At 34.4% G+C, this 24699-nt stretch overlaps 2 protein-coding genes across 7 annotated transcripts; one reads left to right on the forward strand and one right to left on the reverse strand.

Annotated features, from left to right (window-relative positions):
* Positions 1–250: 250 nt before the first annotated feature.
* Positions 251–11862, reverse strand: LOC107031559 (TNF receptor-associated factor homolog 1b-like). 6 transcript variants are annotated; one of them, XM_015232975.2, is made up of 14 exons: positions 11765–11862; positions 10904–11124; positions 9062–9173; positions 7906–8004; positions 7756–7829; positions 7542–7671; positions 5998–6156; positions 5048–5396; positions 4245–4357; positions 3867–4011; positions 2895–3063; positions 2594–2774; positions 2326–2509; positions 251–1848 (listed from the first exon to the last, which is right to left on the reverse strand). In XM_015232975.2, exons 2-14 carry the CDS (start codon positions 11082–11084, stop codon positions 415–417), a joined length of 3330 nt encoding a protein of 1109 aa, XP_015088461.1. In that variant the 5' UTR covers positions 11085–11124; positions 11765–11862; the 3' UTR covers positions 251–414. The 6 variants fall into 6 exon arrangements, with proteins under 6 accessions (XP_015088461.1, XP_015088460.1, XP_015088459.1 ...); XM_015232974.2 differs by having other exon boundaries at positions 2594–3063; positions 7756–7824; positions 7916–8004; XM_015232973.2 differs by having other exon boundaries at positions 2594–3063.
* Positions 11863–21990: 10128 nt separating this feature from the next.
* On the forward strand, positions 21991–24139 carry LOC107030464. The gene is made up of 6 exons (XM_027919642.1): positions 21991–22086; positions 22616–22685; positions 22841–23061; positions 23483–23599; positions 23821–23872; positions 24084–24139. The coding sequence occupies exons 1-6, from the start codon at positions 21991–21993 to the stop codon at positions 24137–24139; spliced, it is 612 nt and encodes a 203-aa protein (XP_027775443.1).
* Positions 24140–24699: the final 560 nt, after the last annotated feature.

A 24699-nucleotide genomic window follows, 5' to 3' on the forward strand; every position in this document is an offset into this window, starting at 1 on the left:
AGAAAGGTAATGATGTGATGCAGCGGATTTGGTTAATTCTCCCCTTACAAAAAATCTCTGATTCGAGCCTTGGTATATGAAAAAAACTTTAGTAAAGAGCGCTTTCCCCAAATGAGCCTTACGCAGAGCGAATTCAAAATAATCGAGCTCTAATGCGAATAGCGGACATCAAATGGGAAACTAAAAAGAAAGAGAAAGGCAAAACTTTTAAAACATCAAATCCCCAATTGGAATGATAGGAAAAGCCACATTTTGAAAGCTAATCAATATAGAAAAAAACAATAAGGGCAGAATCACTCTTTACAAAATATTTAACTTGCCAGAGTTTTACAACTTACAACCTCACACTCCACTATCCCAATACCAAATGCTTTCCTCTAGTACATTATTATAACAGCTAACTATGGCTTGTTGTCAAAGACCATTTGGAGGCCTATCTACTCTATAGCCATTTACACTACCAGAAGACACGTTTGAGTAGTCAGGGACGTTATACCGGTTACTGGGATCGTTTTCTGCAGTCCTTATTCCACGAAAAGATGGATCAGAACTCATCATTTGCCACTGGTTTGGTACTGAGCCATCAATCTGCCCACTTATAAATCGTGGATTAGGCTGACGAATCATATCGCTTGCACTGTCTAAAGGGCCTTCAGAAAAACTATGCTGGATGTCATCATGATAACTCCGTGTTCGCTCAAACCTATTGGAACTTGTTGAAGGACCTAAGTCAGTGGGCATTCCAATATCACCAGGGAAAGAGGAACGCCGATTCAGATGATGTGACCCATTGCTATAACTTTGAAAACCTGTGGTGGGCATCGAAGTCATCCTTCCAATTCCTTGCTCATCATCCAGCAAGTCGTTAATGATATCAAGATGTGGAAATTCATCAGCCACTGAACTCTGGGACTGGCGTCCAGACGTGCAGGCTGGAAGCTCAGATGGGATGCGATCATGGGTTCTACTTACAGGCTGGAAGACATCAAAGTTTTGAAACTCGTTTAGTATAGAAGGATGATCCCGAGATAAACTCCTGCTATCCCTCTGGGAACGCTGCCATTGAACTCCATTTTGCACGGTATCGTGACTTAGTCCATATGAATAACTTGGTCTGATACGACTAGGTTCTGTTCTTTCTGATCCCTGTGGTAAGAATAACGGCCCAGATATCCGCGAAGGTGATTGAGGGTATGGCTGCGAACAGTTAACCATTGAACTTGGAGAATAGGGTTGACTAAAACCAGTCGCATTTCCAGAAACAGGATTACCCACAATTGCATTTCGATAGGACTGAGGAACATAACTGTGGGTTGCTGGTGAAGGGTCAGAGCCCAATTGACCTGCTGCACTCACTGAACAGGCCAGTACTGGTGATGTTGAAACCATGGAAACAACAGAGGCAGCAGGCCTAGGCCCATGTACTACAGGACCATTCAAGGGTCTGGACAGGGCAGGAACTTGTGATTTGGGCTTCTCCGTTGTCGCAGAGGCAGTCACTTGATGAGATTGGAAGTTCTGAGGTGTAATGGATACTGAATGCACTGAGGGCTTCTCCGCCACTTGTCGTTCTATACCTTTATCAGGATCAGCCTTCAACAACACAGCAGTTTCGGCTAAATTAGCCAAAGCAGTTGATTTATAAGTCAACTTAGAACTGTCCAAAGACGATCTTTTAACAGAGTTTGAATCACTTGTGGCCAAGTCCTTCAGCTCTGATTTTGACTGAATGGCAGATGCTGCACCTTTTAAAGGGCTTCTAGGATGAGATATGACATGTGGCTTCTCCAAGGGAGGTCTCTCTGAATCAGGCTCACTCAGTTTTCTCTGCTGTGAAACTATTACTTCCTGCATACAAGAAAGCGTGGCATGAAAGTTGGAATTCACTTAAAAACAACATAAGCAGAATTATGGCATTCACTGCAAAGAAGTTGCCTCTAAAATCCAAAAATGACAATTAACAGAGTATAATTGAGCATATGGATTATAGAATCTAATAAAATCAAGCATGGCACACTTTCTATATCTCCTTTGTTTACAAGGTAAACAGCTTAGAGCAAAAGAACTAGTCAGTTCATCAATATTTCAGTATCTTTCATCCTCTTTCTGTTAACTATATAAACAAACATGATGGAACGCTGAAAGAGAGGGACAGACCACCCCATCCCCACCCCACCCATCCAAAAAAATAAAGAAGAAAAAGATCCATGAATATGCTTTTAAGTGTTACAACTTGCATTCCTTAGTAAAGCTTTTTTACTAGGATGAAATCCAGTCAATTCCGTGGAGTAAGAGATGAATGCATAAGGGGAGAAAATGACAAACCTTCTTCAGCACTTCCCGATCGTGTGAATGCGCTATAGCCTGGGACTCGGATCTAGTTGCCCTATGACTTACAGTTGTATTAGGTAGCTTCCTTGTATCTGGAAGAGCATCTAATGGCTGCTTATGTATTTCACTAGCCCAGTCAGTCGTACTACTGGTTGACTTGCTTCTGTGGTTAACCACTCTAAAAAGTTGAGACACCAACAATTAGAAACCAGAGACATCATAAAAGATATTTATCGATGCCCAAAATTTTTAAGAAGGTTACCTGCTAGGTGATTTCTGGTTTTTATGGTTCAAAGAAGTCCCTCTGTAAGGCGCATTCATAGACACTGAAGGAACTGAATCTGTAGAACACGTTGACGAACTATCATCGATAACAGGAGGACTTCTCCCTGAAATACCATTCTGTGCAGCAGAAAGGCCACTTAACCCACAGAAGCTAATTTCTGTAGAAGGATGCATTTCAAAGGTGTCAGTATCCCAGTTGACAGGACATGCACCTCTGTCTTCAAAATCAGGGTGGTTTACTTCTGGGACACAATCAACTGAATCAGAAACATACGAACCATTTTCCAGCATATCTGGTTTCTCCAGCGCTGCCTCTGGCTCCTCAGTCTCGTAATCATTTCCATCTAGAGTACACCCATCTCGTTCAGCCTTCTCTTGCTCAATTATACAAGTTTTTCCATCCCTTCCCTTATCCTTCGTTTTGCGATTATTCTTTTTTTGTTTACCCTGAAATACAAGGTAAGAATGATAAAGTGTATCTACAATATTCTACACAAAGCACTTTCTTCAAGTAGTGAAAAGGATAAATATGTTCACTAAACCTCAATGGACAGTTAAGAGTTGCACAAACTAGTTGGCAAAATCTACAACTTTTAATCCGTCTCAGCACATTCTTGTTAGTTTCTCCTTGGTCCTTTTTCATTTTGTTTACTTTCTGTTATTCCTTTCATTTCTTTTTCCTGCTATTATAATTTATACACATGTTATCTTCTCATTTTCAGGAGAACATTGTCTTTCTTCATAAGCAGCTTTAATCAGACAAGCTCGATGATGATATCTCTAAAGAAAACAAAATTTAGGTGGTGCAAGGGAAGAATATACAACTACATTAATGATGTCAATAATTGAAAGCCAAGACTTTCCTTTCAAACTAAAGATAAATACTTGAGCTAACACAAAAGAGGTCCTTGTTTCAGCATTACCTATAACCACAATTGGTGCATAAAAAGAACTCCAAACAAAGGATAACTTTGCTTCTCGTCCCCTAAAGTTAAATAGCTGATAACAGAAACTCAAACTTTAATACCCAAAGCCCAGGTGTCTTAGCTGGCATTTTAATTTTCCATACCATGCAAGGACTCAGCAATGTGTACCAGGTAACAAAGACAATGTAAAAGATATAGGAGTCTTTTTAACACTGATCTGGTAGCCTCACTTAAACAGATGTCCGGCATATTAAAAATAAAATATAGTTCCGATATCTTACCTGTGTAATCAAATACTATAAACATATGCAAAAGGACATGTACCTGCTTTCTCTTCGACTTCTTTTCCTTGTCGGATGCTTTTTTAGCTTTCTGCTCAGTTTCAGCAAGCCAAGCAGCCTCCTCTTCAAGGATGAGCTCCTCTTGCCTCTTTAAAGCAACAGCTTCCTGATAAGAAACCTCTATTTTACTACAGAAGGTAATTGTGTTTTATCAGTATAATCTGGTCATTGTTAACCATCAAAAACTAATACAAATCTTGAGATAAGGTACAACATCATTCCACATAAATGCAGCAAACGCAGCTGCTTCCGAATTTGAGGTTAGAGAATCTATTTAGACTTTCTAACATTAAATGACGAGAATAGATTAACTAGATAAGCCGAGGATAGCCATTTCAATAGCAACAGTGATGATGGTTACCTGAAAATATGTGTAAGGACAAATATTTCAATGGTTCGACGACCTAGTTCAGTTAGGCGCCTCTCATCACGCTCAATGGAATATTTGTTAAAGTCCTCTCCAGAAGCACCATCCTAAAATTAAGAACAGTATAATAAGTAAAAAAGAATGGATAGATATACACTACGAAGAAAAGAACAGGTGCTCGTCTTTCTTTCCCTTATTTTCCTCAAGAGAGAGGGAACGAGGAGTACGTGATACGAAAAAGAAATGGCAGTAAGAGAAGTGATCTGACTAGACTAATTCTTAGTCATATACATGATTCTTTGAGTTATCATAGGCATTGAAATAGTTCAAATATCATCCATAACAACCGAAGTATACTCACAATCATTAGCCTTGGTTCATGATCACTTGATAATTCCTTCTACCACTAGCCAAAAGCTCAATCTCATTCTTACTCACATTCAGTAACTTATCCACAAAAGCAGCTTCAGATGTAACGGAACATGCCAATGAATCATAAGATATGTTTGTCCACATATAGGGAATATTACTGAAGCATATTTGTCTATAATAAAACCTTGAGAGAAGGACTAATCTAGATTTTGCTAAAACAAGGAAACAAATCTGTGGGTGGCAATAACAAGATACCCTAGTCAAATATAGAGAAGACAAATAGAAGCTCGCTAGCAACAGTATCAATCGTGAGCCCTATAGTTTCAGCAATGAACGAAAACACAACTGCAGTAGGTGGTGCAATTGAAGCCATAATTTTGTAGCATTTCTTAATATGGCTTCAACCATGGAATTCTGTGAGTTACCTTTGTACGGTTTTGGGGACCTTTCTCATCCTTTGGAGGCAGCGGTTCCAAGGCAGCCCTCTCAAGCAATAGCAAGACGTCATCCACCAAGACAAACATGTCATTGTCCAAACGAACAATAGGAACCAGTTGTTCTTCTGCATCCAAATATTTCCCCTTCCCTTTCTTTCCTTTAGTCTGGCCTTCAATTGCCTTAAGCCCACTGTACAAAGAGTCCATCACTACAGTAGATGTAACCTCTTTTTCAATGAAGAAGTGTTTGACCACCACTTTCAAAATCGAATGTGATTTCTCCTGGGTCATTCGATGCCTAGAATTTTGGTCCATTCCCAGCCAAAAAGCACAGAAACTGAATTTCCATGTCAAGTGAGAAGTCAGAATACTATGTCAAAATGCTAAAAAATCACAAATCCAATGCAAACACATAATGCATTACCTATATGAGGATTAAGGGGAACGAATATGTCATTCAATATAAAATATTACCCATATTCATAACCACAACTGAAGTATCTAAATAAGACACGACAAAACATAGATATTAGAAGCTAGATAACTATCTACGCTAACAGTCTCTAAAACAAGATTCAAATTGAGGAAGTGATGACAACCACATAGGTCATCAAGGATGTTGGATCATTCTTGTAATTTACCTCTTTTTACACGACTAGTATAAATAGTCTTTAACTCCTCATATTAGGGTGAGCTAAGTTTGAAGATAGAGAAATAATCTTTGTGTGAATTTATGGGAGGATTTGTTCTAGTAATTAACGTGTTTTATTTGCTAGATTATTTTTTCTTTCTTCTAAATCTCTCCCCCCTCTCTTCCTATTTCTTATTCATATACTTGTTATCGTGTATTGCTTTTTTGATTGTGGCTCAACTTATTGTTCTTGCATCTAGAATCACATCAAGAACCAGATAAACAATTGAGAAACTTTACACCTTACCTCGACCATCTAGCTTTATCCTCTGTCAACTTTCCAAGTTTTCCTCGACGGTCTTCCATGAAACGGCGGCAGATCTGTTCAACATTGGTTAAATATACTCTAACAAGCTCCCTCCTATATTGACAGTCAAGACAACGGAAGGGACGATCAGCTCTCTCCCTACAAACAAGAGCATAGTCAGAATGGGGTCAGGATCATCATTTGAAATCCATCACGACATCCATGGAATAGCTAAGTATACTCAATAGTCAATACTATAGAAGACAGATTATTCTAAAGAAAGGAGCACTTTATGCTCAAGAATAATGGGGGAATGATGGATAAACTGAATAAAAAGTTAATCTGAAAACTTAAAAGATAGACAAAACCTTACAAAATAATGTTGTCTTTGACTCTTCGTATAAAAAGACCAACATGTCTCCTAGATCTACCTAGGTGCAAGTGGCTACGGGGTTCAAACTCTAATATATACAAAGTAGCGACATTTCTACACATCATCATGTCCATATTAAGAAACAAGAACAATGTTTAACATGACCCATCCAGACATAGAACAAACAGGTTCCAAAAATTATTGATCTCCCAACTTTTCTTTTCATTTCATGGTAGACCAACAAATAGCTATGAAATCAGCATGTTTGAAACTCCTATTCTGCGTCTCATTCTTCCCGACATATACAAATCCTAGTAATACCAATGAAACTATCTATGTGAGGAAAAGATAATGAGTTGTAAAGTTAATGGGCTATAATCATAAATTTTGATACAAGAATGTGTTTCAGTTCCATTCGAACCATACATGCTATAAGAGGAAGATATTGAAAACCAAAAATCCATTGTGTTGTGTCAAACACCTGATAGAAAATCTATTCCAGTGTGTCCATGTCAAACATCTTTGGCATGTTAAGATCCATGTTGACCTCTTTCCGTCTGATACAATTTTTATATGTGAAAACCTATGTGAATGAAAAGTTGAACCAACTAGTCCTTTTAGAGCTTCCAAGCACGAAGAGGAATCACATTAACTTAAGATTCCATGTAGGTTAGCTGATTAAAAATAAATATCAAGTGCTGAAAAACAATTTAAAGTTGTGAAATCGATTATATAAACAAATACTTACATATTTGGATAGAAGTGTTGAAACTGATAATAAATCATTAATGTATTTGGTGAAACAAATGTTGATACACACTTCTCTATTAGAAGTTATTAAAATGTCATTAAAGCGATTTCCAATGTATTTATTTGAACATACTTTTATTTGGAATAGGTGAATGGAAGAAATAAAGTAGAGAGAAAATAATTAAAAGCTTAGGCAAACTAAAAGTGCCTATAAGTTGAAAAGTCAAGTTGGGGTTGACCAACATATGGCTTTTGACTAATTTGGGCATATGAGCACTTTTGGACTTTGGTGTTCACAGATAGACCAGCAAATGGTGGTGGAAATTCATGCTAATAGGCTATAGCTGCCATGCCATAGGTAATGTAAGATGCATAAATTGATGTAAAAATGAAATATAGACAAATTAAAATGATAAAATACCTAATAACTTGAACTTGAGCTTTAATTATGAGGGTATCAGCATCAATAAACCCTTCTAAAACTTTTGAAAGCTCCATAAACTTTTTCCAACCCCAATCATGCTCTTTCTTCCAGAATCGATGTAGTGTATCTGCAGAAATCTGCAATTGTGTTAACAAGAACATGCAAAGATTTTTCAAGATCCATTGCAAAAGACCAAATGTAGTTTACCCACCCGAATACTTGGACTTCTTAGGATCTTTGTTCACCACAGCAATAGTGAATTGGGCAAAATGACTCCAACCTGCTCTTATCAAAAGACAAGAAAATATCAACATCACCTCTACAATAACACTTTGAAGACAGTTTGGAGTGAATTACCAACATTATCACACCTGGAAGGAGCTTGTCATGATTAGCCACACACAGAAACAAAGAGAGATGATTGCAGACATCACATCCTTGAGGGTAAATTAATATATACCTGCCACAATCAATTTAATCACATCAAACATTTGTCAGTAATTTTACAATTCCTGAAATGGTGATTATCATTCAATAAATAGAGGAATAAACAAGCATACAAGATTATAGTAAGCGTGCATTAAGGGTGTATAAATATCAAACTTGGTACAACCCAAACTACAAACTTCATAGAAACAGTGTCCACGATACCTCGACATCAATGAAATGGATAACATAATGATCATACTCCAGGAGTAGTCGGCCTATTTTCTAAGAGTAAACTAACAGTGTTAGGAGTCATGCAATCTCTCTCTAAATACAGGTAGTGCAGGGATGCAGGGACAAGGCTCCTAACTTTTCTCATGTCACCTACTAAGTATGCACCAGGAAGTAAAACTAGATTTAATTCCTTATGTTCATCCCATTTCAAATAGGATTGTAAAGATGACTGCACAAGGTGCGCGTTCCTCTGCTTTTACTTCCAAACAAGAGCACCGCAAAACCCTTTCCTCTTCTCTTTTATTACATCCTACTCCTGGTTCCTTATCTAGCCAAACCTAATACGGTCCAAACCAAAAACAAAATATGCACATAGAAACAACATGCTCCGCAATTTTCTATTACATAGATGAGTTATGTGCTCATCTGATTTTATTTTCAAAGAGAGCACTGGGAATAACACTTTTCTCTTCTTTCTTATGTCCTGGCTTTTCTTCTAAGCCAACGTAACATGATCCAAACTACTTAAAAGTACGCACATACAAAACTACCCGCAAACTTCTTATTTCCTAACTCAATCGGTGGCAAATAGGGAAGTCCAATTCCTCCCACTATAATTAACTTTATCCAGGCAGGAAACCATAGACATATCTAAAGCATCAGCAGATAGTTTTTGAAATTGACACACACTGGGCATGCAGAATTTTCCTCATTGGACAATAGTCACAATACATATCTCGTTCTACAAGAAGATGAGACTGCATAAAATCCTTTCCATTCAAAAAGAAGGATGAGAACACATGCAAGGGCCACCAAACAAGTATGTGTCAAAATAATTCTTCCCAAGGATATCATACCATTTGTAGCCTCCAACCTCAAATGCATTACTCCGAAGTTCTCTCTTGTTTATTTGTGAAAACTTATCAATCTTCCAGGTATATTTCCCATAAAGCTCGGAAGGTTTAGATCCTAAGAACAATAAACGAGGATAACTGAATAAATAATACAAAGGGGCTTCCACAATAAGCATATAAAAGGATACAGAAGGACAGAGATGGTGAAGAGTAAGGAAGAAACTTCTGAAGAAATATCAGTAGCAGTCTCACAGCCTAGAAGCACACGCAACTCACAATCTCAGTTATGCCAATTAAGAAACACATGCATAACCGAAATCAGGTTGATAAACAGTTACGGATAGTTACTTCTTCTTTTTATCAACAGTACAGCATCAGCCCCCACCCCAAAATGAAGAAATCAAATATAAGACGGTATAAAGGAGCTGTACTAGGATACTACTCTTCAACAATAGTGTTATTAATCTCATTAGATCACAATTGTGAAACAACATATTCCACCATGAAGAAGAAGTTACTTCAGGTAGTATCTGCTTCACATTATTGCTTAGGTCTGACTTCTGAGACAGCAGTAGCAGTACCAATGGTCATGAAACCTCCTACAACTTATACATTGAGACACTAGTCTTGTTCACTTTACATTTACAAACTTGAAAGAGGACATCAAATAGAGGTTGGAATGCAATGTCAGCAGAGTTGGTGACAATATGAAAGTGTATAGATGTAAACTAGGGTTGACAGAGAATTATGGAGGTACGTGGGTTTGGTCTTCTATCAAATAGCTGGCAGTTCTAGATAAGTTTTGAAATGAGATGGTGAAATCTGTCCCAAAAACTATTCTTGTTGATACAACATGAATTCGAAGAACACAATTTGAGATGAGGACCCATTATAAATAATAAAAGCCTGCCAGTAGCATATTTCAAAACAATAGAGAGCTATAGACATCCATCAACAAGCTACTTTCTAGTTTCTTCAAGAAGAAAATTTCTACATTGATTTAAAAACAAAACAACCACCACCTCAATCCTGTAATAAGATTTAAAATCTCACATATACAAAGGATTTTTACAACCAAAAATCAATCAAGTTTTCCATCAAACAACAGATTACCAAACACCCTGTCAAACTTAGAACCAGATAGTTAATTCACATCACCGGGAAATTCCCATAAGGGCCACCAATGATAAGTATAGCTTTGAAACAGAGCAAGCACTAAGATAGTGTTGTCGATTACATTATCTGGGATCCCTCGATACAAAAACAAAAAGAGAGGATCCCCTATGTAAAATCCTATTCCTGTAGAAAGCTGATATAGTCTAGCACGCAAACCAAGTGAAAGACCACCCACCAATGACAGGTATAGTTCATAAGCAATCAATTTAATTGATATTCTAAAGAGTTCATCTTCAAAATGAGCAGTACAGTAAATTTGAATAAAAAAATAAAATAATTAAACCACTATTAACAAGACTCAAACTCTTAAGTGTTCATATTCAGAGCTCTTACACCAAAAAAGAAAGGAGATATTAAATGCAAAATAAGTATACAATGATTCCACTCAATCTTTTGTCGAAAAGAAAAACAGTGGATGCAGGTAAGTCCATAATTAAAGAACTGCATGCAACTGCCAATCTATCTTACGAATGATGCAACTTCCCTCAACTAAGTACTAGTATCCTGAAACTCATTACTCAAATATGCAACTTCAAGAAACCACCAGAACTTCAAAAGATCTTAAAAGAATAAAAAGTATGGAGCAAATCATCAAAACTGGCAAGCAGCGTCTTTGAAGAATCAAAAGAAATAAAAAAATAAAGCATAGAAAAATGGCAAGCAGCATACCCGCATCTCCATCGTCATCACTATCCCAGTAAGGAGGCGAAGTTGATGGAATCCCATTTTCCACCTGCTCCGAAGACCTCCATTCAGCCAACGCTTCACTAGATTGGCATCTTCGCTGCCCATTTGAGAGTCCCTCCAAAGACCTTGCACTACCTGCTTCCTCAGATGCACTTGAAGCCATTCTCACCCCACAACTCCCACCAAACTTCTAAAAGCTTCGCCTTTCCATCCAAAAAAGATTAAACCACATTTAATATAAACACAAACATCTTCACTTTCCCACTTTACAGACTTAAACACAAAAGGTAAACCCAACACAAAAAGCTGAACCAATATCCTTGGATTGTATACTCCAGTTTATCCATATGCATAGATAATAAATTAATAATTCAAAGAAACAAGGATTTCTTTCATTAAAAAACAATGCAAAAACACAAATTGGTACATATTCCAAATGAAATGACAATTCCAATTCACAATTATTGCAATTACTGAAAAACCACATTAGGATAACTCCCAATAAACCCTAATTCAAACCAACTTCCACTAAATCAAAAAGAACCCCAAAAACAAAAATAGAATTATACTCCAAACCCAATCAGCAAATTCATCAAAACACAAAAAAGATTCATTTTTTACTAATTTACCAAAACCCAATTGGACCAAAACCCATCAAAGCAAGTAGAAAAATCAACAACCCAGATATCAAGAAGGATCAAAAAACACGGATTGCACAAAATAGACCCTAAAACACAAGAAAAAGTAAAGGGGAGCTAAAATTAAGAAAAAGAATTGGTTAAGCATAATAACTAGATTAATAAAATGAAAACAACAAGAGTAGATCGAAGAGCAGAAGCAAACCTGTAGCAAAGAACAAAGCTTTTGTCAATGGTGAAAAATGGAAGCTGTGTAGAGAGAGATTTGAGAGGTGGAAGAAACCAGCTGAACAAATGCAGAAAAATGATTATTTTATATATATATATATATATATATAAAATTCTTTTATAATTCATAGATTTAGTGCCATCTGTGTATTTCTATATTTCTTACATATATAAAATAAAAATAAATAAATAAATATTTCTTTCGTTTTTCAGCTCATTCTTAACATATTTAGGTTTTTATTTCCTTTTTTTTTCTTTTTTTTTTTCGGTTATTTTCAAGAATTTTCCTTTTATAACAATTTCATTTTTTTCTCTTTTTTGTCCATGACAATTTTTAGGGGTTTTCTTTACCATAATTCATTCCATTTATTGTCAGTATATATTTTTACTTTTATTTTTTGAGAAAAAATGACTACATTAATTTAAACTTGGCGTATAAAAAAATGATGAGCGACTCTATTAAAATACATATTTTTATTGTGTTGTTAGACATAAAAAAGGAAGATGAATTAGTGATATCACTATATGTTGTCATAAAAAGACTGAGCGTCCTTGTGGCTATGCGTTGAAGCCTTGAAGATTCTTCTTGGAGTTATGGTGCCTCTTTGAACCACTTGTGGTAGATTGATAATGGAAATAAGGATACAACATAATGATATTGTTTCATGTAGGATCTTACGAAAATGTGCAAATGAATATGCAATAATATGTTATTTCCGATACACTAGATGTTCAATTACGTAATTAATATATGTAGCAAGATATTACAATCGTTGAAGATAAAAAAAATTATATTAATAAAGTTCTTTAGATACAAAATTATCTCTCGGTCCACTATTATCATATATTTGCTATTTCTCTTTGATGCATTTGGAATGTTTTGTTCTTTTTTTAAAAATCAAACTCAACAAAGGAAAAGAATGACGGAAAAGGAGAAAAAATGTGGGAAAAACATAAGGTGAGAAGCCAATGTGAAGTGAAATAACATGTGTCTTTGAATTTTAATAAATATAATGATAAATAATCATATCAAAATATAGTATTTTTCTAATATATCATAAGAAGTTTTATACTCAAAGCTAGAGTCGTCAATATGGGCTAGGCCTGTTGGGCCGGCCTGGCCTAACCCGGGATTTAATAGGGCTGGGCTAAGATTTTTGGAGCTCATTTAAGAAAAGGGCTTTTTAGCCCGGCTTGAATAAGCCTGCTCATTTGGGGGGCTTGAGAAATATTGGTAGGGCCGGCCCGTGGGCCAATAAAAATTAATTTAAAAATATAATATAATATTAAAATTTAAAAATAAAGAGAGTCCAAAATCAAAATAATTAGGTTAATATTTCTATTTAGATATTTATACTTTTAGTTGAAAAAAAAACTTAATAAATATTAAGGAAAATGCACAAGTACCCCCTAGAGTATGACCAAAATTCCAGAGACACACCTTAACTAAACTAAGGTCCTATTACCCCTGAACTTTTTTTTTTTTGGAATTTTATACACCTTTTGTCTTATGTGGCACTTTATGTGACTCCACGCAATTGAGGCGCGTCAGAATATTTGAATGCCACGTAAGCCAAAGAGGTACACAAAATTACAAAAAAAAATAAGTTCAGGGGGTAATACGACCTTAGTAAGGTGTGTCTTTGGGATTTCGGTCATAGTCTAGGGGGTACTTGTGCATTTTCCCTAAATATTATAAAGATAATTTTATTTGTGAATTTGATTAACAAGTAGTGACAAGGTATCATTTGTTTCCATTAAGATTAAGACGTTTGATTTGAATACACATTTAAATATTAAGATGTGCATTAAGATCTAGATGTGTAAATCTGAATAAACATCTTAATATTAAAATATTGTCTCTGAATCTGAACACTAACTTATTGGGACAGTTTGTTTTCAATATCTGAATGCACATATGAAATTAAACGTTATATCAATAAAATATTATAAAAACCTTGTTAGTAAAATAGTTTTTTTATATAAAATAATATTTTGAACATTTTTACCGTAATAAGGTAATATGATTTATCTTTTAAGAACTCAACATCACGTTACATCATTAATATGACTATTTTATGCACTCGAATACTTTGAGAATCTAATATAATGCAATTTAAAATAGTTTATATAGAGTAGTAAATATATAGTTTAGGAAAATATTTTATTTTGTTATAGAAATTTTTTATTGTTATCGATCAAATAACTAATACTTTCTTATTTTTTAAAACCGTGCTAAATATTATATCATGTGAGTGCTTATCAATTCAAATATATTTATTAATTTAGAAAGTAAAAGATGTATATTAAGTTAATAGGAATAAAGGAAATTATAATGGCAAGCGTGTAATTAATATTAATTAAATAAGAAAATAATTTTTATGAGTTGTCGTGATTTAGTTGAATTAAGATATGAGTCTTATTTTTTAGTCTGAATAGTGTTAGGGGTGTGTTACAGATCTGATTCATTCAGATATATCCACACCCATTAAGAGACTTATAAGAAAATAAAACAAACGAACTTAATGAATTGATTCTGAATAATTAAGATCCAGTTCTTAAAAACAAACACACTTAATAAGGCAAATCTGAATGATTAAGATTCAAACCCCATTAAATTCAAACAAATGAGGCCTAACATAATGTAATATTGTTTTGTCGATATTTATGATAATATTTTTAAATTATAATTTATAATTTAATTTAATAATTATAAAAAATATAAGTTTTTAAAAAGTGGGCTGGCCCGGCAAGCCTGTAACCCACGTACTTGTGGGGTGGACCGACCATTTCTTGGCCCACACAAAAAATGGGTTAGCCCGACCTGGCCCGTAAAATGTCAAAGCCTGTATGGGTTAGCCCGGATGGGGTGGCTAGCCCATATTGACAGCTCTGCTCAAAGCTCTGAATCTAAAGGTGTAGATATATTATGAATGATTCAATTCCATCACAATCATTATTAATCTTTCGAGATTTATTTCATGACTCATATATTTTGCTTTTTATATTTAATAACATATTTAAATCATTAGACATTATAATTCATTTCAATCCAAATATCATTTATTTGAACGAGATAAAATATGAAAATTAAATTATGAATTATGCATAAAGCTATAGATGTTATAGTCCCGCATGTGTTTTGTCTTTATGTATGTAAATATACACACATATATTTACACTATTAATAGGTGAGAAAATATATAAAGTCCACCATGAATTAATATTTCATTTGTAAAGAGACACTTAAATTTTGCGGGGGTTCTAACACCCTGAACAATTTAGAAGTAATAACATTGCCTCATATTTCGTTAAAACCAGTTATGAGAAAATATGTGATTTTCACGCCCCAATCTCAAATCGCCATGTGTTAAATGTCATAAATTATAAAAATAAATATGAAAAAAGAATTTTTATGCTACTTCTCCCCTTTCTCTGACCTTCTTCTACAAATAAGAAATGACAATTAACTTCAACAAACAACGGTAAACAAAAATCAATCTATTATTTTTATGTTATTATCATTGTAATTTTAAGAAAACAATTATCATTTTATTCTATTCTTGGACTATACAAATACTTGTATTAGCGTTTAACACCAAGATGGCTGAAGCAACCATGACTAACCACCACTAATCTCTGTCATTTTTGGGGGGAAATGCTTACTCGTCAGATAATATGGTGACTAACAATGACCTTCTTTCTCTTCATTTTTTCTTTTCATGACTTTTGTTATCTTTTCATCATATCCGTCAGAAAATATCAAATGTCGACTATGATAAATTGTATCATCGTAATGACGAATAAGATATGTGAAGCAAATGACGGGTCCAAAATTGAGGATGACTAAATGAGTACTCATCATTTCACAGTAAATCGAACTTCGAGAAATACTACAGTGCTCGGCCATAGACACTCCAACAAGTTTCAATAGTTGTTAATGGTGTTTAAATTGATTTGTGGAAGATGAATATTTTTAAAAAAGAATTCAATTTGAAATGACAAATGACTTTTTTTATATTGGTTAGAGGTTGTTTTTTAAACTACTCACACGCTCTTGCAATGAGAGAACATAACAGATGCAAAAATAAGTGAAAATGACGTATTAAGTTTGAAAGGTAGTTTAGTGGGGCAATAGAAAGTTAGGAACTTCACAAAGTTCAAGTGTCTTTTTACAAAACATGTCTAACTTTAATGGGATAATGATGTATTTTCTCTTAATAATAAAAAAGTAATATGATAAAAAAAAAAAAGCATAACAATCTTCTAAATATATTCATTTAAAACATCGAGAAAATAACTTACAAAGTTATAACACCTTATTTACATGAAATTTAAGTTAATTTCTATCTAAAGCAAAAATCCCAAACTCTTAATTAATCTTAAAGGAATGTTTATATTTATAGAATAGTAACAATTACAATACTTAAGCAATCTTTTTTTTTTGACATTATTTCTCTAAAATTGACATCTTTAATGAAAAATACCATTTAATTGGAAAAAAATCTTTTGTCATTATTATACATCAGAAATAAAAAGTGTACTTGATCCATAATATTTTGAGAAAATCCAAAATTACCCCCTTAAACATTCAACCGAATTTTTAATTAGCCCTACTATACCTTCAGACTATTCTTAATTGGGCGGCGGCGGCAAATCGACGGTACTATTGAGCATGCTGTCAAACAATTTTATAATGAAAATTCAGATTTTGTCACGTAATTCTCTGCAAAAATGTTACTTCACTCTAAGAAGAGAAGGTTCAGATTCGTGTTTCTCTCGCCGGAACAACTCGCCGGCAAATGGAAAGTTATGGCTGCAATTTGCATTCGAGGTGGAATGATGCAAAGCATGGAGGATTCGTTTATTGTGAGGTATAAGGTATAATTTTCAGTAGAAAATGTTGTATTATTTTATTCTATGTTTGATCGGAGGTATTACGTATATAGTTTGGAATATGCAGCAATACACTTTCATTTCATATATATTTGATACTGGTATATATATTAGTTGGTGTAAATATTTTTCCAAGAAATAATTTTCTTTAAGTGAGAAAAATTATTTTGTTAATAAAAATATAACAAAAACAAGTTTCATAAGTAAACATTTCAAGTTCAGTATCTTCTACTCAACCAACCAACCCTCGATAATCTCATCCAACAAGCAATTTTGGTCAATCCAAAATGTTAATAACCAAAATCAAAGAGAATTAAAAAGTACAACAAGGTGGAGTATGAAAAAACATGAACAAATTAAACCATATACATTGGAATATGCAACCAATTTAGGAATCCAAATAAAACTTCACTTATATATATTCAATGCGGGTACATATACTAATTGAATCTAATATAAGTAGTCAAAAGGTTAGTCATTGAGAAGAAATCCTAAAATAAAAGTTATAATTCTCATATTGTCCTTTTTATATATAGAGGCCTCAATATATTTATTAGAAAAATTGATGATAATCACTAATGACCTGATGAATTGAGGTTGTCACGTGTTATTGTAGGTATAATATACTTATCTATTAGGTAAACCACTAATGTATAATAGTTTGACTTTAACTTTATGGAGTTATTTGGTCAGGAACAATTTATCTCATGATTAAATTGAACTACATACCTTGGAATATGCACCAATTTAGGGATCAAATAAAGTTTCATTCATATATGTTCGATGCGGATAAATATACTAGTGGAGTCTAATATAAATAGCCAAAAGGTTAACCATTAAGAAGAAACTCTAAAACAAAAGTTATAATTTTTATATTGTCCTTTTTATACGTATCGGCCCAAGCCCAATGTATCTATTAAAAAATTGAGAATAATCATTCCTGACCCAATAAATTGAGGTTGTCACGTGTCATTAAATGCCTAATATATATGCATATTTATTAAGCGTTTAATAACACGGGGCAATCTCAATTTATTGGGTCATGAGAGATTATTCTCAAATTTCCCAACAGATTTATTGGACTTGAGCCTCTATGTATTAAAAAGATAATATGATAATTATAACTTTTATTTTAGGGTTTTTTGTCAATGGTTAACCTTTTGACAACTTATATTAGATTCAACTAATATATGTACCTGCATCGAGTATATACAAATGAAACTTCATTGGGATCCCTAAATTGGTTACATCTCCTAAGATATGTAGTTTTATTTAATCCTAAGATAAGTTTTTCCAATCAAAAGACCCTTGAAGGTTGATGTTGAAATACTATGGATTGGTGCTTTACCAAATAGATAAGCCTACCTATTAGACATTTAATAACACGTGACAACCTCAATTTGTTGGGTCATGAGTGATTATGCTCAACTTCTCTAATAGATATATTGGGCTTGGGCCTCTATGTATAAGACGGACAATATGGTAATTAGAACTTTTGTTTTAGGGTTTCATCTAAATGGTTAACCTTTCGGTTTACTTATATTAGATTCAACTACTATATATATACCTGCGCCGAATATATATTAGTTAAAGTTATATTGGGATCCTTAAATTGATTGGATATTCTAAGGTATGTAATTTAATTTGTTCATGTATTTTCATCCCCTTATCTTTTTGTTATCTTTTTGATTTTGGCTAAGACCATTTTGGATTGATCAAGATTGTTTGTTGGGGTGTGGGGGTTGGAGGCGTTGGTTAGCTGAAGTAGGAGATATTGAACTTGAAATGCTTACTTATTGGATTTTGTTTTTGCTTCTTTTATTTCTATTAAGAAAATAATTTTCCTCGTTTTATGGATCTTAATTCTTAGAGAAAATGTTTCCACCAACTAAACATGTGTAAATTTTTAAATTTATACCAATATACACCTTTGAGAGGGATGTATGGGTCATACAAGAACGGATAAAATTAGAAATAAAGATATTTAGAATCAGAGTGATTTTTGTGGTAGACATCTATGAGTATATAGACTGAAATGGTTTAGACATGTGAAAAACAAATGCTTCAATGAGGAAGTGCTAGAGTTGATTATATTTGGTAAGGATATGAGTAGGTGACATTATACTTGAACATTTAATTCACGTATGACTTATGTATCAATACGGAAATTTGGGAAAGGGAACCCAAGTTCGAATCTTTTGGACAACTCTAACATTTTTCATTGATTTTATTTTTAGTACTCATGACATTGGGACCCTAGGTCGAGCCCAACCACCTTCATTTTATTTTTCCCTTAGTTTTTCTCTTCATTTTTCGCTCAATGGGATTGAGAGGATGTGGGATCGAACCCCCACAGCCTCATTTTCTTTAAATTTCTTTTTTTTTTAAACTCTCTCCTTTTGGCCGAGAGGTTGTGGGTTCGAACCCCCACAACCCCTTTTATTTCTTTATTTATTTCTCCTTAACTATCTCGCATTGACTATGAGGTTGTGGGATCAAACCCCCACAGCCTCACATTCCTTTTCTTTTCATTTTTAATTCTCCTAAAAATTGCCTAAGAGGTCGTGGGTTCAAATCCCACGCCTCACATTCCTTTTCTTTTCATTTTTTTCCTTTCTCTTTTACTGCCTGAGAGGTTGTGGGTTCAAATCCCACTCCTCTCATTTCTTTTCTTTTCATTTTTTTCATTTTCCAGCCAAAGTCATAGGTTCGAGTCCCACATGTCACATTCCCTTTTTCTCACCTTATTTCATTGATTTTCAACATGGTGAGGTCACGGGTTCAATCCCCAGTGATCTCACATATTTTAATTCATTTTTTCATAGCATGAAATTCTCCTTAGCTTGGACGAAACTCATTAACAAGCTGCGGGAAATTTTTACAGCCTATTTTCTCACTTCTTTCACATCAAATGTTCAGACATTTTAAGTAGTTTTTTTAGTGAGTTCTTTAGGTGCATTTTCAAGATTTCATTTGATAAAGAATTGCACTCAAATCAGAATTTTTTTACATCACTTATGAACATCACGATTTATATAAGTTTGTGCACGTAAGAACACAACCATAACATGTTATTTTTGAACCTCAAATCAAAGGAGTCACGGCTACATTGTACACACATACACATCTTTTCGGAAAACATAGGTTGTCATTCATACGATTCAAAACACACATTCATGAACATATTCAACACGAAAACACATTACATGTCTAATATCTACCAACAAACATACCCAACCTACGAATCAACGAGAGCTAGTGACAGGGACATGCAATGGGAACAATCCTAGTTTTCGGATTAGAATTGACTGAATCTTAAGGGCCTCTTGGGAAAGGGACCAAGAGAGAAGAGAACCCATACCTTTTTGATGTTCAAACCTTGAAGTTGCTGCCCAAACCTTCTCCAACACTCCCGTCCAAAACAAAAGTTCAACATCAAACTCGACGGAAAAACCCTCTCTTTGCCTACGTGATTGATTAACGTTTGTTTTTTTATATGTTCGTGTGAGTTCTTCAAGTGTGAAGAAATTTGATTTACCTACTGTTTTTGAAGTTATTTTGGCAGAAAAAACGTGACTTAGAGTGATAGAGACGTGAGAGGCAGAGATGAGTGTGGGAGAGGAGAGTTTTCTTAGGCTTAGGAGTCTAGTTTAGGACTTAGTTAAATAAGGTTGTATTTAATTATTAAAAATCTGATTTTCTTTTATTTTAAATCAGATAATAAATAATAAATATAAATTAATTACATTAATTTACCAACTTAAATTAAAAACAATTAAATTCATTGCTTCCACCTAAGTTCGAACCGGGGTGGAGCAAGACTTCACTTCAAGAGCCCAATTTCGGCCCTCTCTCCCCAAAATGCCCCTCCACCTTATTAATTAAATAATTAATTATATATTTAGGGTAATTACGAGACTACCCTTAGCCTGAAAAAAGACCATTTTACCCCTAGACCCTCCGAACCTAAGATTTCCCCTTTTTAAGTCCGGTAAAGACTCCTTCGAGTAAATCTTTGTATTCGAGAGCCCTACATGGCTGGACCCAACCTTTCCTAGCTCAACTAAATCCCCAAGTTAGTTGGCTTGGCTGTAGCAAGGGTTCCGAGGTCCGATTCTACGCGCATCAATCCGTGTGAATCTTGTCTAATCGTAGGCATTCTAGATACATGAAGTATCACTTAGCATATCCATTTTTTGGGTTGTTACAACATATTACTTTGAACCTAATTTTTCATGAATGAAGCATATTGAAGTAAATTGTCATTTTATTTGACAAAAGACTGGATCAAGGTGCATTAGTGATTTCTCTGAGTTAACCTAGAACCAGATGACCAAGATCAAGATCTTGAAGCAAAAACCAGGGCAAGATATGTAAATTTTGAAAGGAATAATCCACAAATGTACCCTTTAACTTGGTCTCAATTGATATCTATTCTCTCCAACTTTGGGTGTGCATAAATAGATACTTAAACTTGGCTCACGTATTTTACATGTCATAATACACGTTGGACACAAATTGCCACGTAGGATGCATGTCTACTTATGCACACCCATAGTTGGAGGGCATAGATGCTAGTTGAAGCCAAGTTAAAGGGCACATTTATGTTGACAAATATAACTAGGAATGAATTGTTAAAAATGAGATGAAAGGTGAAAATTTGAACTATCAGTATGTAATGGTGATGATGGCTGACAATGGTGGTGACAATTAATAATTGTGATGGATGATAGTGATAACTTATGGTTGGTGACAATGGATAACCATAATTGGCGATATATAATGATGACTGATGGTGGTGATTATTGGTAGCGAAGGGTGGTTGTTGCGGTATAAGCAATTGTTTGTGATGATTGTAATGGTGGCTAATGGCGATGACAATGGATTGTGGTGATTGTCAGTATGGTGGTTATGGACAGAAGTGGTTGATGGCAGTGACTGAGGATGGTGGTTGATAATAATGGGGTAGCAACGGCGTCCATGAGGGTGGTTAGATGAGGAAGTAGAATATTGGTGAAATGCACTATTTACATTAATCTCAACATTATAATACACATTCAGTTTCAAAAAAAAACATTACTTATACACCTTATTCAATATTGTTCTTATATACTCCCAAACGACGCCTTAATGATTGAGATCTTGATTCATGAATTATAATCCCGTGCTCAGTCTTAAACAACATTGACATTATCTGGTTCTTATTATCAATATTTGTATATCGATAATACAACTATGATTGTCTAAATTTACATACAATTTTGCAGAATCAGTGTTTGATAGAGCTGCTTGTTTAGTAAAGATATCATGGGCCAGAAGTATCAATTACCTTTCAAGGAAGGGCAAACAGCTGAAGCAAGGTGTTTGGAGGAGGGATATCGTGGAGCGTGGTTTCGGTGTAAGGTACAAAAATACTTGAGGAGTATAGCATGAGCTTATGTCTCGCAAATTATATTATTTGGATTATAAGCATATAGAACAGTTTCATTTTAAATGTTGAAAAATGTTTATTAGTTGTATCTAGTCCCTTTTGAACAACAAGTTCATGGTAACTTTGATGTACTTTTCTTGCTCTCTTTACCAATTAATTTGCCCTAAGAGAAGAGTATATTTATTTCTTGTCCAACTTTGTACTTAATAATCACATGGTTCTTTAACAATGCTCTTAACTACTTTTTTAGTAGATAGACATATTCTGTTTGAATTGTTTCAGAATATGTTTAAAGTCATTGTATAAGAACTTACCCTTTTGGACTAAGACAGTTTGTAACATTTGTAATCAATGTTTCATCAGCCTGCTGTTACTTGTTGGGCTGATGGGGGTTAGCCGTAATATAAAAAAAAATTGCTTTTTGCTTGACGAGAGACTTTTTATTGATTAAAGTAGACTATGATGCAGTTACACTTTTCTTATATATATATATAATATCAGGTACAGGAGATAAGCCGCAGAGGAGGACATTGGAGCGCCTTATTGCAATACTTGGACTATCCAGATGAAAGTATGTTCTCTGATATGTTCTGGTTAATTTATTGTTCTTGCTAATTAACAGAATGCCTTATGCCTTGCAATTGAGAAACTTGTGTATTTGGATATACTGTTGCTTTGAGACTATATCCTAGTAATTCTTACTCGTTGTTGTGATTGTCATTATAGAATGGACATGGACAGAGCTATATCAGATGGGGCAACTGATGCTGCGGCCTGAGTATCCTCCAGTCCACTTGAAAAACAAAGTGTCTGATGTCAGCTCAAATTCGGATGCAACTCTTGCTTTTGATGGTACTTGGAGGGAGGGCGATTTGGTTGACTGGTTGTGCGATGACTGTTATTGGTCCGGTCAAGTGACGAAGTTACTAGACAATGGTAAAGCTAAGGTAATAATATTGTGTTTAAGTTTCATACATGCTGATTAATTTGTTGTGTTTTTACTGCTGATATCCAGTTATCTGCATTAGGAATCCGCTAGTTGTCCTTTAGAAATAAATTACTTTAAAAGTTGTTAAGGATATTTTACTGTTATGGTGTATTTACAGTACCGTTAACATTGTATTGGAATGAATTGAATTTGGGATTGAAATTTGAAAGTTGGTCGATTGATTGATTATTTGAGATCCTTAATAATTACTTTCTGGGGACTGTCATGATGCCCTTTTAGTTGAGATTTATTTCTTCAAATCGATGTGATAATTAAAAGCAACTTAAATTTTTTTCCTTGAGGATCCATCCTCTACTCACCATACCTGACAGCTTTGCTAATGATTTGTTTGATAATACTTCATGTTTTTTTCTTTTTAGATTGAGTTGTTGCCTCCTCCATTGGGTGAAGGTAAAACTTATGACGCCTTTGTCAAGGATTTGCGTCCATCCTTGGATTGGTCTCCAGAGTGTGGTTGGGTTATGCCTGCATCACAGGTTCTGTGTCCTTAAAACTTTTATTCAAATTGATATGACGTTGAGGCATAGTTGAGTGATGATTGTTGCTTCTTTTTGGTCAGGGAATATTTTCAAGAAAAGCATTTAACCATTTACTCTTTATACCATTCCGTTACTTGACATATATTCTGCGCTGTATACTTCTTCCTCTGGTGCTTATTTTTCTTTTGTATACTTGTCTTGTCTTTTTACCACTGCAGGTTGGTGAAAGTTCTCGTCAGTATCCTAATCTACTTAAACTTGTTAGTCAAGGTAACAATAATGTGATGCAAACTTCTTAATTGAACTTATTGCTGTACCCACAGGGGTAAAAAGAATGTAGGTCGTGTAATACATGGATTAATAACATTAAACTAAGTCTAATATTAGTAGACAAACTTTATTTTGTGCACTAAAGAAATAATCCCTACATTACTCATCTCTGCACAACTCGTCTCTAAACCAAAATGGTTTGTAATTGTAGGGCATGCTATAGTTAAAGGGAAAAGGGGCAGACCGGCAAGAACTGGATCATCCTGAAGGACTTGCAGAAATACTCGCTTGTAGTGAAACCATCACTACAAGTTCGTATTTCTTTTCTGCAACGTTCAGCTGGAGAATGCCTTTTGAGGAGCCACTTGCTCTACTCCTTTACTTTTTGAATTTCCAGTACATCAAACTTTTTCGATTACTCATTCAATCATAGAGGTGATATACTGTCCTTCTCATTCGATATTCATGCAGACTTCTTTCCTGAATCTTTTCGGTCATTATCAAAACTGTGTGAATTCTGGATAAAATTTCCAACTTATATTTCATCAAAGATAATGTCTGTGACTGATAAAATTGATGTTATGTACTAGATGTATCTTTTAGTACTTGCTATGTTGGATATTTGCCCCAATTGCATTGTTTGAGTAAAAGATGAAACTTCTTAAATTTCCTATTTTCTGCAATATTATAAATTTTATCAGATTTTGGTGTGTATTTCGAGATACATGGGTTAAAATTAAGTGTAATTGGTGCGCCTGTAGCTGCTCTCCTATGTGTCTTGTATCTCATATATGTAAGTACATTAGATATATATAAGTACATGTATC

Source organism: Solanum pennellii, chromosome 9 (assembly GCF_001406875.1).
Source record: "Solanum pennellii chromosome 9, SPENNV200".
NCBI lineage: Eukaryota > Viridiplantae > Streptophyta > Magnoliopsida > Solanales > Solanaceae > Solanum > Solanum pennellii.

Excerpts from the sequence above, each read along its gene's own strand:
- LOC107031559 (XM_015232973.2), bottom strand. The coding sequence starts at position 11,084 with ATGGCTTCAAGTGCATCTGAGGAAGCAGGTAGTGCAAGGTCTTTGGAG. Across the intron at positions 8,005-9,061 it reads GAGGTTGGAGGCTACAAATG|GTATATATTAATTTACCCTC; the intron begins GTATGATATCCT and ends TGATTGTGGCAG. Across the intron at positions 7,830-7,905 it reads CTCCTTCCAGGTGTGATAAT|AGCAGGTTGGAGTCATTTTG; the intron begins GTTGGTAATTCA and ends TCTTTTGATAAG.
- LOC107030464 (XM_027919642.1), top strand. The coding sequence starts at position 21,991 with ATGGGCCAGAAGTATCAATTACCTTTCAAGGAAGGGCAAACAGCTGAA. Across the intron at positions 23,062-23,482 it reads TAGACAATGGTAAAGCTAAG|ATTGAGTTGTTGCCTCCTCC; the intron begins GTAATAATATTG and ends TTTTCTTTTTAG. Across the intron at positions 23,873-24,083 it reads ACTTAAACTTGTTAGTCAAG|GGCATGCTATAGTTAAAGGG; the intron begins GTAACAATAATG and ends TTGTAATTGTAG.